The 16,012-nt window shown below is 35.9% G+C and overlaps 1 protein-coding gene across 2 annotated transcripts in view; it reads right to left on the bottom strand.

Annotated features, from left to right (window-relative positions):
- The window catches only part of VWA8 (von Willebrand factor A domain containing 8), a 354,557-nt gene that overhangs the window by 185,175 nt on the left and 153,370 nt on the right, over positions 1-16,012 (bottom strand). For both annotated transcript variants that reach the window (XM_035704343.2, XM_049099336.1), the window contains one exon: positions 8,413-8,484. In XM_035704343.2, coding sequence (XP_035560236.1) covers positions 8,413-8,484 — 72 coding nt within the window. The remainder of the gene's footprint in view (positions 1-8,412; positions 8,485-16,012) is intronic.

The following is a 16,012-nucleotide window of genomic DNA, read 5'->3' as shown; positions in this document are numbered from 1 at the left end:
TAACAATGTGCATAGAGTTCTGCTTAGTTGGCACTAAATACACTTTACTAATGTTCCCAGTGTATAATTATCTTAAAGTCAAAGGCTATGAAGATCAGAAAAGAAGGCAATTGTTTCTAGTCTCGAAAAAAAATGGATATGGTTTGATGTACTATGACATCAACCAGGGAGATAACTGGTTTCACAAAATATACTCTAGACAATATTTCCTCAGAAGTTCATTAATATTGGTATAATTCTGAATAAAATGTTTTTATTCATGAAAATTTGTTAGCACCTCTCAGGATAAAGAGAACAGGAGGATATATCTTTCTTTTTTCAAAGAGACCTGGGAGGTACATCGGCTAAATACAACTAGCAGCCTTTGTTTAAATGTTGATTTGGAATAAACCAACTGTAAAATGACACTTTTGGAGATAACTGAGGAAAACTGAAAATAGGGTATCTGTATATCCAGGGATTATTATCAACTTGCTAGGTGCAATAATGGAATTATGGGTATATTAGAAATAAATGCTGAGATATCTGTGAGAAAAATTTATTACATTAAAGAATAATGTATGAAAAGACAACATAAAAAAGGCGTTGGGGGAATAGATAAAATAAATTGGACAATATGCTGTTAACTGTGAAGCTAAGTAACTGCTACAAAGGGGTTCATTACATACTCTACTTTTTGTAGAAAGTTATAAAATGCCCTGTACTCTGGATGTGAAGCATTGTCCCTGGTCTACTATAAGCACTCAACAATAGTTAGCAATTACATAGTATTACTGTTGTTGCTGTTACTATTATTGTTAACTAGTGTAAACAATAGTGTGCTATGATGAAAAAGAAGTTTGAGCTTGGGCAGTCTGAGCCCTAACTCTGCCATTAACTAGCTATGGGATCTTCAGCAATATTTTAACCTTTTTGAGTTTTAGAAGACTTATTTGTAAGATGTGAAACATAAAGATTTTGCATCAAAAGGTTGTTGTAGAACTAAAAGAGATGATTTTTTAAAAAAATAGGAAATTGGAAATTATAAAATGTATATTACCATTTTTAACCCTTACTCAAAAGAAACCTATAATTCAACTATATATGAAATCAAATACATACCACAACTTTAAAAGAGTGAAAAAATACTATAAAATTTCAGAAAAAAAACCCAAGATTATTTCTATTTGAGGAAGACTAAGAAAGGCTTCACTGAAGAAGAAACATCTGAGCTTTTGAAAACTGGCAGGATTTTCCTTGGCAAAGATGAAGGGAAGCACGGTGTGAAGCAAACAATATGAAAAATGACTGAGGGAACAAAAGGGGCTGGCTCACTCAGGGAGGGTAAGAAACTCAAATTTGGAAGAACTAAAATTATAAAAAGGAGTTTGGATCCAGGTCATGGTCTGTTTTGAGTGTCTGTGTACGAAAGATATTTTATCTCATAGGCAAGGAGGAGCCACTTATAACTTTTAGCAGGAAAATAAAATTAAGAGGTACTTTTTTTTTTTTAGATTTTAATTTATTCATTCATAAGAGACAGACACATAGGCAGAGGCAGAAGCAGGCTCCCTGTGGGGAGCCTGATGCAGGACTCGATCCCAGGACCCTAGGATCACAACATGAGCCAAAGCAGATGCTCATCCACTGAGCCACCCAGTTGCCCAAGAGGTACTTTCTAATGATGGAACTGAAAAGAATACCTAAAGAACCAGTACTGTAAAAACATGAAGCACATGAAAAGTAAGGGATAGAAAAGACATCTCATGTAAAAATCAGCCAGAGCTAACTTTTTATTAGATAAGGAAGACATAACAATAGAATTTTGATAAGGGCAAAAAATATGAACTGTGAAATACAAGGAGAGCTTAAGTATGAAAACTTCACCACACCACTATTATTGGTAAAATGATACAAAGGGATGGCTCGAAGAAAGGAAGGAAGGAAGGAAGGAAGGAAGGAAGGAAGGAAGGAAGGAAGGAAAGCAAGCAGGAAGGAAGGAAGGAAAGAAGGAAGGAGACAAATCTGGCAAATTACTGGATTATATTCATTTAGAAGTGATTGTGAATTTTTATGTTCATTAGTAAAATTAAAATTTGATGATTTGCTTTGCAATTTGATCTAACATGATATAGAGATGGTTAAATTTTTACTTTCTAAAATAAAATGCTGCATATTAGAAAAATAACTCTTATGTAAGGAGATACCTGAGCATATTAGAACACTATATTGCTGGAATAGCTCTTCCTTCAAATATCTGATAAAATGCAACTGCCTCTCAAAACTCAAGCATTCTTACATAAATACTTAGTTTATTCTTAGGGAGTTTGTAAACAATAATAAAAATTATGCACCTATGGGTTGATTCTATCACCCAAAACATTCACAATCAGCATTCTGTGTATCAAATAGAATATAGCTCTATAAGTCAAAAGAAAAGAAAACAGGGGAAGGAAAGAGGCTTATCCTCCAGTAGAGTTGGGACAGAAGTATCATCGACTCAAAACAAAATAGGCATTTATTTCCCTCTCAGTAAAGCTAAAATAAATAGAAACTCATGCTATGATTTAAAAAAATAAAAGAAAAAGAAAAAGAAAAAAAGCCAGCATGAGAACTCCTAATTCCACAAAAGGCACATGTAATATTATAATTAAAGTAGTAGAAAATAATGAGTGTAGCAGTATACTAAAGTCATGCTATAATATGTAGCATTATGTACTAACAGACCATCAGATGTTGTAATTTCAGGCACATATCTCTTTTGGCTCACAGGCAGCAATTCTGTTTCTCTTATTGGAAAGCTGCTGTGCTATGCCATAAAATCCTACATAGAAAACTGAAAGGATAAAAAATATCAATTTTATTTCACCCAATAAGATGTGAGCTACTTAATTTTGCTATGATAAGTAATGTTTATGGAACTGTTTTCAGCTTCCCAACAGTTATAAAATCTTGTCTAGTATCAGATTTCTTCAAAAAGACAGTATCATATAGAAAGAAAAGGTGGGATTGGGCCTATAAAGATGAGAAACCTTAAAAGACCTCAAGATCACCACTTAACTCTTGAATTTCCTCATTGTAAAAGCTGCTCCCGGTAATAGAGCAATCTGTCAAGGCATCTCTATATAACTTCAACTATTAAAAAGTTTTTTTCATGGACATCAGCCAGTTTCTAGTTTGCAAACAGAAGGTTAGGTAGACGTATGTATGTACAGATAGTTTGTATTAAGACATTCATCGCAGTTTATCACTTAATTATACCAACAACCCACTGCTGGTTTCTCTGCTAAGATTTAATCCCCAAAGCTTAACTTCTAACTTTTTTTTTTTGAGAAATCATTATGTAATGTTTTAGAAAGAGAAAGAAAGGAGCTCAATCAATTGCTACAAACAGTTTACTTAGGTTCAAAATAAATCATGTAGGGGTGCCTGGGCGGCTCAATTGGTTAAGCATCTGCCTTCAGCTCGGGTCATGATCCTGGGGTTCTAGGATCAAGGCCCATATCAGGCCCTCTGCTCAGCAGGGAGTCTACTTCTATCATTCCCACACCTTCTCCCTCTCCCTCTGCTCATGCTCTCTCTCTCTTTCAAATAAATAAAATCTTAAAAAAAAAAAATCATGTGATTAAAACAGGCATTTTCCCACTTGTCACTTTGCATTTGAGCGAAAACCAGTGGTATCGCCCCATGAGAGTCAGCAGTCCTCAACCTACCAGTTGTACCGCTACTTGCTTATTATCCTTTTCCTTTTCTCATTATTTTGCTTCAGAAGATAGAAACAAGAGTGCAAGTGAGAAGGTGCATAAAATATTGAGGTGCTGAAATATTGAAAGGTACTGATGAAGCAAGACATTTTCAAAGCTATTGATGAAATGTCTGAGTTTTGATGGCTGCAAAAGCACACATTCCTAAAAAAAGAAATCTAGATGATCAGAATTCTGAGGCAAAGCATGAGGAAACAACATGAAACTCCATTCCATCTTCAGCAAAATACATCTCCATGGGGTTCTTACTCTGCATTTGCCAACAAGTACTGCAGGTGGCTTTAAACTCCCTTGTACATACTAAATGGAAGCAGCCAAGAGTCTAATGAACTTGGAGGGCATTCTGCAAAGTGAAATATGACAGAGAAAGACAAATACTATGTGGTATCATTTATATGTGGAATCTAAAAAAAAGAAAAAAAAAAGTCAAACTCAGAAACAAAAGTAGAAAAGTGGGTAGGGATAGGGTAATAGGAAGAGGCTGGTAAAAGGGTACCAAATTTCACCTATAAGATGAACAGGCTCTGAGGATCTAATGTATAACTTGGTGACCTAGTTTAATAACACTGTATTGCCTAATAAAATTTGCTAAGAGAGGAGAACTTAAATGTTCTTACGATGACAGAAAATATGTAAAGTAGTGGATGTGTTTAATTAACTAGATGGGTGGAATCCTGTCAGCATGGATACACATATCAAATCATCACCTTGTACCCATTAAGTATATTACAACTTTGATAATTATATGTTAATAGAGCTGGGGGAGAAAAGGAGTCAAGCTATAGAATCTTGCTAAGATCTTAACACCAATGTTAGCTTTTGAAAACAAGTTTGAAAGGAACTGAAATTGGCGAAAGTAATTAAAAAGTTCTGTTTAGACTTTAACTAGTCACTTTGGTTCAATTTCTACCCCTTGACCTGATAAATGTAAGCATGCACAAGATTAAGTGTCACTTAATTAGGTGAATTCTAAATAGCATCTAATTATTATTATAAATTTAAAAATATTACTATTTCATTATTCTGTCCTAGTGATAATGCTGCCAATCTTTGATCCTGTCAACATATAAACCTAATTAAGTTGAATAGGCCACTTAACTATTCACTCTCTTAAGTAGGCATTCCCTAGATCCTAATTTATTTGTTTCCTTCACTGATGAAACTTGCAAATTTACAAAATAAAGAATTCAGTCAATATGTTTCAGACTCTCCAGAAAATAATCCAACTAAAACGGAATTTTAAATTCATATTACTTCTAATTCATTTTACCTACCAGTTAGGACTCTATTCTTGGTAGGCCTCTAAAATCCAGTAATTTATTCAGCAAACATTTGTTGAATGTCTACTGTATGCTAGTCAAAAATCACTAAGGCTTTTCTCAAGGGGCTTTCTGTTTAGTAGAGAGATGGCAGGTAGATATATAAGTCTACGAGAAGCCAAAGGAAATCGATAACTGGGCTGCTATAGCAGCTCAGGGAATGGGCCAAAGCTTCAGGCCTGTGTTCAGGAAGACTTTATTAAAGAAACATATTATAGAATATTAGAGCCAGAGGGACTTTAGGAAATACCAATTCCAATCCCATCATTTTACAGATAAGGGGAAAAAAAGAGAGACAGATGGAGAAGAAAAAAAAAAAAAAAAAGAAAGAAAAAGCCCACTAAAAGTAATAGCAATCTACCCAATATCACCTAGAGAATTGAAGAGTCTGGATGAGAAAGCAGGTCTCTGGATTCCCAGCTTTCTGGTTTCCCATGATAGCACATTGCCCCTCTGGGGTTGGATGGATTTCAAAAGGCAAATATGAAGGAAAGAAGAGAGTGCTGGTAAGATCAAAGGCTGGGATATGACACTGATAAGAAGATATGTTTGGAAAACAGTGTTAAATTTATCTGAGGACAAACGTTTGAGGGGAGGAATGAGACAGGCTGTGAGCCGAGTGGGATCAGACAATGGAGGACATCAAATGACAGGAGGACATCAAACAACAGCCTAAAAGGGTTAGTCCTGTTCATGAGATAATTCCATGGACACGAGAGCAGAATTTATTCGGTAAATCTGCAAGTGCCTTTAACATTGGTATTATTAAATGACACTGATGGTCTTAGAGGTTTATCATAAATGAACAAAAAAACTCTTCTGATATGAAAAAGGCCAATAAAATACAGCACATTTATACTGAATACAATCTCTCTCTGTCAATTTTTCTTTCTCCAAAGCAGACGGTAACAGAACAAGGACAAAATAAGGCAAAACACTGTGATCTGCTGATGGCAGGGGCAGTTTGTGACAGCAGCCATTGAGAGACGTTCATGATACCCCATGCCTCCACTTTGCTCCTCCTGAGAATCCCCAACGTGCCAGTTCTGCCCAGCGCTTGCTGAGCCAACCTGAGGGAAGCCTGAAAATCAATGGGATCGCCTATCCTCACCAGATGCTGGGGTCTAGGCATGTACCTCGCTGCTCTTCGCTCTACCCCATTGCTTTGCCCTTTGTCTACTGTCTTGCTCTCCTCTTTGGGACTGGAAATAGACTAGAGGTACCATACTGGATTTCTCAGCCTTCATATAGCACTCTAGAGTGATTTCAAAGCATACTGCCCCCTTTTTCATTTATCAGAAAGTGGAAACAAACCTCTGTTCAATCTCACCCTCATCCTGCAGAGCTCTCCTCAGTCTCCCAGAGGTTAGAATATGCCTCCTGTCCTTCTGGTTACTGGGTAGGTTCTAACTTTAACCTTTCAACCTAGACAACTCTTGTGAAATCCTGACTCTATATCTGCTCAATGTAAACTTTGCCTTTGCCAAGAAACTCTTACTGCATCCCACTCACTAAACCCTTATGGAATCAGTATAATCTAGAATACTTAAAAGCTGCATCATAGCTTGACCTCTAGGGACCTTCCTTTTGAAAGCCTGCTCCTTAGGCAAAATTGTTCTTCAAGCCCCAGCTCTATATATTCTTGGTCTACTCTCTTTGTCATGCTGGTCTGCTACTACCAGCAGAGTCTGTGTCTAAGGCCATTCAGGCAGAAATCTTGAAAAGGACACACTGAGCATACCAGGGTCTAACCACTTCTAAAAAGTTCGTGAAATCTCTCGGCTATATAACAGCATTTTTCAACGTGAGATGAGAGTCACTATTTTTTAGAGATAGGTGAAAAATTGCCTTCCTGGGTTTTGAAATCAAGGTCTGAATACTGGACTGCTGACTGCTCTCCATCCTTCCACTCTGGTACAGATACTCATCAGGAAAAATGATTTTTCAGTAAATAAAGGTAGGTAAGAGTCTTGAAACAGTGAACAACAACAAAAAAATCTGTGAAAAATTCATCACTCTTCTTTTAATTCTTATTTAGAAAAACATGAAACAAGAAAATATTAAAGTGCTTTTTAAAGCACAGTGAAATAGATTTAATTTTAACTGAGCACCTACTATGAGCTAAGCACTGTGTGAGGTTTCTTCTGTGCATTGCCTCATGTGTCTCTTACCCGAGTGCATACTATTTTTATTTCCAGGGTAGATATCAGGGAACTGAGCCTTGGTAAGATAAACAATTTGCCATCACAGTCACAGCCATCTGGGAAAGGGTTCCTATTGTACCTTTAGCCAGCTAACCTCTAAACCTGTGCACTCAATCAGTAAGCCATTCAACTGGCTCATTTTAATTAAAAAAAACAAAAACAAATCAACCCTTTAAAATTCTAAGTATGAGAGGCTAAATATATAAAGAATATGTATTGTTTTTGTTAACTTTTAAAAAAAGTAAAAATAAAGACCAAACTCCTTCTGAATGTTTTTTGTTAATTTAAGACCAAGTTAAAAAACCAAAGTTGTTGGTCACCATGAATCTGATCATTCAATTGGGGAACATCAGAAGATGTTCCATCTTTCCATCCATCCATTGCTTCCATAAACACTTGCTGAATATCTATTATGTAGCAGACATTGTTCTAGGAACTGAGAATACGGAGACAAGTAAGAGAACTATGTCGTCGGTCCTTGAGGATCACATAGACGAGTTGGAGAGACTATCATTCTATATGTAAACAGAGTAACATTATTAGAGTGATGACTACCACTAGAGTGTGAGAGAAGGATGAAGAAGCAGAGGAAACTTTATTCAGCTAGGGACAAGGGAAGACCCCTTAGGAGGTAGAGGAGGGGGATAGAGGAAGGGGACTGGGAGTGCTCCATGTAGAGAAGAGCATGCACCAAGGACCAGGACAGAGATAAGAAACTGAAGGTAGTTCAGAGTGGCTCAAGCTACCACCTAGTGAGAGAAAGGGAGCCAAGGCTTAGGACTATAAAGGTGGGCAGAAGCCAGATACTGAAGAATATAGGTAAGAGCCATGGGAAGCCAATTTAAGCAAAAAAGAGAGACCTAGTCAGATTTTAGTTTGACAAGTATCAATCTGGCTGCAGAGCAAAGAGTAGATCAGAATAGGAGTAAGGTTAGGGTGGAGCTATATTGGCAAAGTACTGCTGTAGCCCACGTGATAGATGATGGTGAGCTGGGCTAAGGTGACAGATGTGGGAAAGAGGAGTCAACCTTTATGAGGTATAATGGACATAACTTGATGAGTGACTGAATGGTGATTGATGCTCTGAGGTAATTCTAAAGTGTAGAAGGTGAAAGACCCTCTAAGTTCCAGCCATACATAACTCACCTGATTACCAACCAATAATAGGTGTTCTCCAAGAAGAAAGTCTTTCAGCATGTCTTCCATCACTATCATGTGCTAGAGAAAAAAGAACTAGAGGTTAATCATGTTTTGCATTATCAAGGTGAAGTAACAGAGTTAACAATAAAGATTATTGTCATGCTAAGTAAAGCATTTAGAGTTTCAGTTCAAGATGGCAGTGTAGAAAGATCCTGATCTTACCTGCTCCCATGAACGTACAGATTGTACAGCAATATATGAAATAATTACCTCTTAGAAAAATCTAAAGGCTACCTGACTGATGACTATGCACTGGATAAATAAGAAGAAAATCATGAAAGCAAGTAAGAGAGGCTGGGACACAGTCTCACCACAAACCCCACCCCTAGTACAGCATCCTATAACTGGGAGGGAACTCAAAACATGGAGCTTCTCCCTGAGGATGAAGGGGTTCGCACCCCACATTGAGCATTCCAACTTTTAAGACTTACACTGGAGAGATGAGCCCCCAAAACATCTAACTTTGAAAACGAACAAGGCTCACATCCCAAGACCCACGAGACCCTGGCAGTCTGAAAAACTGACCTGCCCTGGAGCCTAGCTCAGAGGCAGCTGACTGTGCCCAGACTTAAAGTGAAGGAGGCTCACCTGCTTATATTAAAGCATTGGCCTGAGGGACAGGCATCTCATTTAACACATGCATGTAGAAGCCTACTGGAATTCTCTCTGGGGATGGAAACTGGCAAGTGCCATCCTTGTGTTCTCCATCTGCTGTGATTCAGAGTACCAGAATTTTTGGAAAAAAGCTTTTGTGTGTCTGGTGTCTCAATTTTTATGGCTGCCACCTAGGCTTGCCTGGCTATGGAGGCCAAAGGAGCTTGTATTCCTGGTCCCATACGACTGATAATTGGTGCTGCCCAGAAAGGAGCTCAGGCCTCTGGCACCCTGATTTTTGTGACTGCTGCCAGGAGATACCTCTACATCACCTGGCTCTGGTAGCCAGTGGGGCTTACACTTGTAGGCCCCACAGGATTGTAACCAGGGGACACAGTTCTTAAATAGCTACTGTCCCAGGGTAGAGCAATAGGCAGCAAACCCAGGAGCTCAATCTTTCTATGAAGGATTATAAACTAATCATCATGACTGAGGCGTGAGGGACAGTATTTAATTTAAAATGAATCTTGGGGCTAGCTACAATCCTTGCTAGAGACCCCAGAGGGCTGGTGTTATCTTTGTGCTCACCCTCTATCACACCAAAGCACCAGTGTCTCCTGGAAGGGAGCTTTACACACATCTGTGTCCTGGTTTTTATGTCTACTGCCCTAGTTTCTAAAGCTGTCACCCAGTAGATACTCCTTAATCACCTGGCTCTGGTGCCTGGAGGTGGGGAGGCCCTTACATTTCTGGGTTCCATGGAACTCTGGCAACTATAAAGATGGTTCTTGGCAGGCTACCAGCCCAGGACACTGCACAGACAGTGGACTGAGGCACAATCCTTAGTTTTCTATGAAGGAAACCTCTCTGCTTGCCTTGGAGATTCAGTCTAAGGAAGAAGCTTCAGGTTTGGCACACATTTAGAGGCCTATGGAGTTCTCTCAAGGAACATAGGCCATCGTGGATGCCATCCTGGCTATCTCTCTTTGCCTTGCTCTAGTTCATCAGTATCACCCAGAAAAGGGCTTACATACTTGTTTGGAGCCCCAATCCTGTGGCTGTCACCCAGTAGATAGCACCAGATCACTTGGTTCTTGTGATCAGTGGGGCTTACACTTGTGGTACATAGGATTATATTATTGGGCATACTTTTAAAAGCTGATGCCTGAGGGTGTGGTTTCTAGGCAGCCTAAATTTAAGTGCTGAGTCTCTCCCATATGAGACACAGAGATCTTTACACATTCTCAACTCCTGGGAACTATTAAAAATATAATAGGTAGCTTGGACAAACACAAAGATTTAAGAGATAATAAAGAGCTAAGGCACGGTTGAATGACAAGGTTCATTTTCTGCATGAGGCCACTCCTTTAACAGTGGGAAAAGTAGTCATCTCACACACTGTATAGAAATCAACAGAGACAGTTAAGCAAAATGAAAAGACAGAAGATATGTTCCAAATGGAAGAACATGATAAAACTTCAGGAAGAAAAAAAAAACTTTAACAAAATGAAGTAAGTAATTTACCTGATAGAGTTCAAAGTAATGGTCATAAAGATGCTCACCAAACTGAGAAGAATAGATGGATGCAGAAGAACTTCAATATAGAGATGAAAAAAAAATTTTTTTTAATTTTTTTTAAATTTTAAATTTTTAAAAAAATTTTTTTTAAATTAAAAAAAATTTTTTTAAATGTAAAATTTAAAAAATTTTTTTAAAAATTTTTTTAAAAATTTTTTTCTGCAAACAGAAGTCATATTGTTGAAGATTACAATACCTGAACCAAAAAGGTTCAATGGCAGACCAGATGAAGCAGAAGAAAGGATCAGTCAACTCAAAGACATGGCACTGGAACTAACTAAATCAATGCATCAAAAAGAAAAAAGAATTACAAAAAGTAAAGATAGCTTAAGGGACTTAAGGGACTAACATTTGCATCACAGGGCCCCAGAAACAAGAAGAGAGAGAGGAAGAGGTAGAAATTTTACTTGAAAATACAATGACTAGAATCTTCCCCAACCCAGGGAAGGAAATAGACATCAGATGTAGGTTCCAAATAAGAGGAATCTAAAGAGACCTATACTACGACACATTATATTTAAAATGTCAAAAGTAAAAGGAAAGAAGAGAATATTAAAAGCAGCAAGAGAAAAACAACTTGTTACATACAGGGGGACACCCATTAGGCAAACAGCAGATTTTTCAGTGGTAATATCACACACCAGAAGGCAGTGGTGTGATACATTCAAAGGAATGAAAAAAACCTTGCCAACCAACAATACTGGCAAAGTTATCACTCAGAAGTGAAAAACAGATAAAGAGTTTTCCAGGTAAGCAAAAGCTAAGTGAATTATCACCACTAATCCGACTGTATGAGAAATGTTAAAAGGACTTTAAGCTGAAAAGAAAGGGTGCAAATTAGTAATAAGAACATGTATGAAAATACATTTCATTGGAAAGGTAAATATATAATAAAAATAGTGGATTAATCACTTATAAAGATAGTATGTAGGTTAAAGGCAAATATATAAGCTATTTTTACTGCTTTTAATAATTATGTAAGGGATTACAATAGTAATTTTTTTAAAGATTTTATTTGTTTATTCATGAGAGACACAGAAAGAGAGAGGCAAAAAAAGACAGGCAGAGGGAGAAGCAGGCTCCATGCAGGGAGCCTGATGTGGGACGTGATCCCAGACCCAGGGATCATGCCCTGAGCCAAAGGCAGACACTCAACCACTGAGCCACCCAGGCGTCCCAGGGATGACCATAATTAGTTAAGGGATATGCAAGATAAAAAATATAAGATGTGACATGCAAAACCATAAAACATGAGGGAGAAGAGCAAGAATGTTGAGCTTTACAATGGGATTAAATTTAAGTTGTTATCAATTTAAAATAGGCTGTTGCAAATATTTTAAGCCTCATGGTAACTACAAGAAAATAACCTATAGTAAATACACAAAAAATAAAGAGAATATAAGCATAACACTAAAGAAAGCCAACAAACGACAAAAGAGAATAAGAAACAGAAAAACTACAAAAATAGCCAGAAAACAATTAACAAAATGACAATAAACACATACCTATTAATAATTACTCTGAATGTAAATGGACTAAATTCTCCATCAAAAGACATAGAGTGGCTAAATGGATAATATACCAAGACTCAACTTTAAGCTACCTACAAGAAATTCATTTTAGATGTAAAAATACACAGACTCAAAGTGAAGAGATGAGAAAAGATATTTCATCTAAATGGAAACCAAAAGAAAGCTGAAGTAGCTGTACTTATATAAAACATATTACTAGTAAGGAAATTCAATCTTTAATCAAAAAAACTCTCAACAAATGAAAGTCCAGACCAGATTCTACTAGTGAATTTCACCAAACATTCAAAGAATTAATACCAATCTTTTACAAACTCTTCTGAAAAATAGAAGGGCACTCTTCAGAACTAGCATTACCCTGATATCAAAACCAGACAAGGAAGGAAATTATAGGTCAATATCCTTGAGTGAACATAAATGCAAAAATTCTCAATGAAATATTAGCAAGCCATAATCTAACAATAAAATAAGAGAATCATACACTATAATCAAGTGGGAATTAATGCAAGGATACAAGGATGGTTCATTGTATTCATTGTCTGCGAATCAATTCAATGTGGTACAATGTGGTACAAAGTGAAGGGTAAAAATCATGATCATTGCAACAGATGTAGAAAAAGCACCTGACAAAATTCAACATCCATTTATGATAAAAAAAAAAAAAACTCTCAACAAAGCAGTATAGAGTGAACATATCTCAACATAATAAAGGTCATATATGACAAGCCCACAGCTAACACATACTCAATGGTAAAAAGCTTAGAGCTTTTACTCTAAGATCAGGATCAAGACAATGATGCCCACTCTTGCCAGTTTTATTCAACACAGTACCAGAGAAATCAGACAAGAAAAAAAAAGGAAATTGGAAAGGAAGAAGTAAATCTATCACTATTTGCAGATAGCATGATATTATATATGGAAAACCCTAAAGACATTATCAAAAAGCTGTTAGAACTAAAAAAAAATTCAGCAAAGTTGAAAGATACAAAAGCAATACAAAAAAAAAAAACCTGTTGGTTTTTCTGTACACTAATAATGAACCATCAGAAAGAGAAAACAGTCTCACTTACAATTGCATTAGCAAGAATAAAATACCTACAAATGAATTTAACCAAGGAGGTAAAAGACCTGTGTATTGAAAACTGTCAGACATTAATGAAAGAAACGGAAGATACAAATAAATGGAAAGATATTCCATGTTCATGGATTAGAATAGTTAATGTTGTTAAAATGCTGTACTACCCAGAGTAATCTACAGATTCGATGCAATCCCTATCAAAATTCCAATGGCATCTTTCACAGAAACAGAACAAACAATCCTAAAATTTATATGGAATCATAAAGACCCCAAATAGTCAAAAAGTCATGAGAAAGAAGAACAAATTTGAAAGCATCACAGTTTCTGATTTCAAACTATATTATAAAGCCATAGTAATTAAAAAAAAAGCTGTAGTAATCAAAACTGTGTAACATTGGCAGAAAAGATACATCAATCAGTGGAACATAATAAAGGGCCTAGAAACAAACCCATATATATCAATGGCCAATTAATTTATGACAAAAGAGTCAAGAATGGAGAAAATATGGAGAAAGGACAGTCTCTTCAATAAATAGTACTGGGAAAATGGACAGTCACATGCAAAAAAAATGAAACTGGATTGCTATCTTTTACCATACATAAAAATTAACACAAAATTATTATATTATAAAATTATATTAAAGACTTGAACGTTAGGCCCTGAAACCATAAAACTCCTAGAAAACATAGGCAGTAAGCTCTATGACATATGTCTTAGTGGTGATTTTAGAATCTGACACCAAAAGCACAAGCAACAAAAACAAAAATAAATAAATGGGGCTCCATCCAACTAAGCAGCTTCTGCCCAGTGAAGGAAACTATTAACAAAATGAAAAGGCAACCTAGTGAATGGGAGAAAATACTTACAAATCATATATCTGATAAGGGGCTAATATTCAAAATATATAAAGAACTCATATATTTCAACAGGAAAAAACAAACAATCCAAGTAAAAAGTGGGCAGAGGATCTGAATAGACACGTTTCCTAGGAAGACTTACAAAAGGCCAATGGGTACATGGAAAAATGTTCTACATCACAGCATCAGAGAAATATAAGTCAAAAACCTAATGAGATGTCACCTCATACCTGTTAGAATGGCTATTATCACAAAGACTAGAAATAACAAGTGTTGGTGAGGATGTAAAGATAAGGGAAACTTTATGTATTAGTAGAATGTAAATTGATCCGGCCACTATGGAAATTCTATGGAAATTGGTATAAAGTTCCTCAAAATATTAAAAATAGAACTACCATATAATCTATCAATTCCACTTCTGGGTATTTTTTTGAAGAAAGCGAAAACAATAATTTGAAAAGATATTTGCATCCCCACCTTCACTGCACCATTATTTATAACCGCCGAGGTTTGGAAACAACCTATGTATCAACTGGTGGATGAATGGATAAAGAAGATGTGGCATATATAGATACAACGGAATATTATTCAGCCATAAAAAGAATGAATGCCTGGGTGGTTCAGTGGTTGAGTGTCTGCCTTAGGCTTAGGTCATGATCCTGGGGTCCTGAGATCGACTCCCATATCAGGCTTCCTGCATGGAGCCTGCTTCTCCCTCTGCCTATGTCTCTGCCTCTCTCTGTGTCTCTCATGAATAAAAATATAAAAATAAATAAATAAATAAATAAAATTAAAAAATAAATAAAATAAAATAAAATAAAATAAAATAAAATAAATAAATAAAATAAATAAAATAAAATAAAATAAAATAAAATAAAATAAAATAAAATAAAATAAGATCTTGCCCTTTGTAACAACATGGATGATCCTAGGGGGCATTATGCTACTTGAAATAAGTCAGAGAAAGACAAGTACTGTATGATCACTTATATATGGAATCTAAAAAATATACATGTGCATATTTGAAATATATAAACAAAATATATATGACATATATACTAAAAAAAATAAAACGTCTAAGCTCATAGATATAGAAAACACATTGGTGGTTGCTATAGGCAGGGGGTAGGGGTGGGAGAAATGGGTAAATTGGTTTTGTTTTTGTTTTTCAATTTAAAAAATTGAATAAAAAAGAAAGCAAAACATCTACTGTAATAGACAATACTCAAACAATTTTTTTTTAAAATAAAAATTAATGCTGTGGTTGTAAGTTATATAACCAGTTAGGTCACTGGTACTGAAAACTTGAAATAGTCCGCCTAAGCAAGACAAAGCCACTCATCATTACTTACAAAGAGTTTTTGTAATTAGCTCAAATAAATTTTCACTATTGCTTTCTGTAGGGTTGGCTTATAATTTAACATCATATTTAAATTAATACTTGCTAATAATGTAAATATCATAAGCGTTCCAAAATAATTGGAGATTTCCATGGAACATTTTACACTAAATTGCTCTTAATCATTACCTTCAAAGATGTATAACTTTAGAATTAGAAATATACTATTTAGTTCCCACATTTTTTATTTGAATTAGGACAGGATATAATAAAAGAACAAGATTAAAGTTGTTCACAACAGCCACGAAGGAAATTACATTGCTCTTCTATATCTGGAAAAATAGGCCAACCATAAGTAGGTCACAAAGGCTCTACGTGGGGTTTGGGGGAGGAAATATATCCCAGAACAATTAATATCCCTATTTCTTTCTCTTGGTTTTCTGTATCAAAACAGTAACAGCCTCCTAAGTCTTGAAGTTATTGAAGCTCCCTATTTGTGGAAAAGGCAAATTAACTGTTTGCATTTAATACATGCTGCAGATATTTTTCTAGTTTGTTACTTGCTTTTCT

The sequence above is a fragment of the Canis lupus genome, chromosome 22 (genome assembly GCF_003254725.2).
Source record: "Canis lupus dingo isolate Sandy chromosome 22, ASM325472v2, whole genome shotgun sequence".
In the NCBI taxonomy this organism is placed as follows: Eukaryota; Metazoa; Chordata; class Mammalia; order Carnivora; family Canidae; genus Canis; species Canis lupus.
This window is presented reverse-complemented; position numbering and strand designations above follow the sequence as displayed.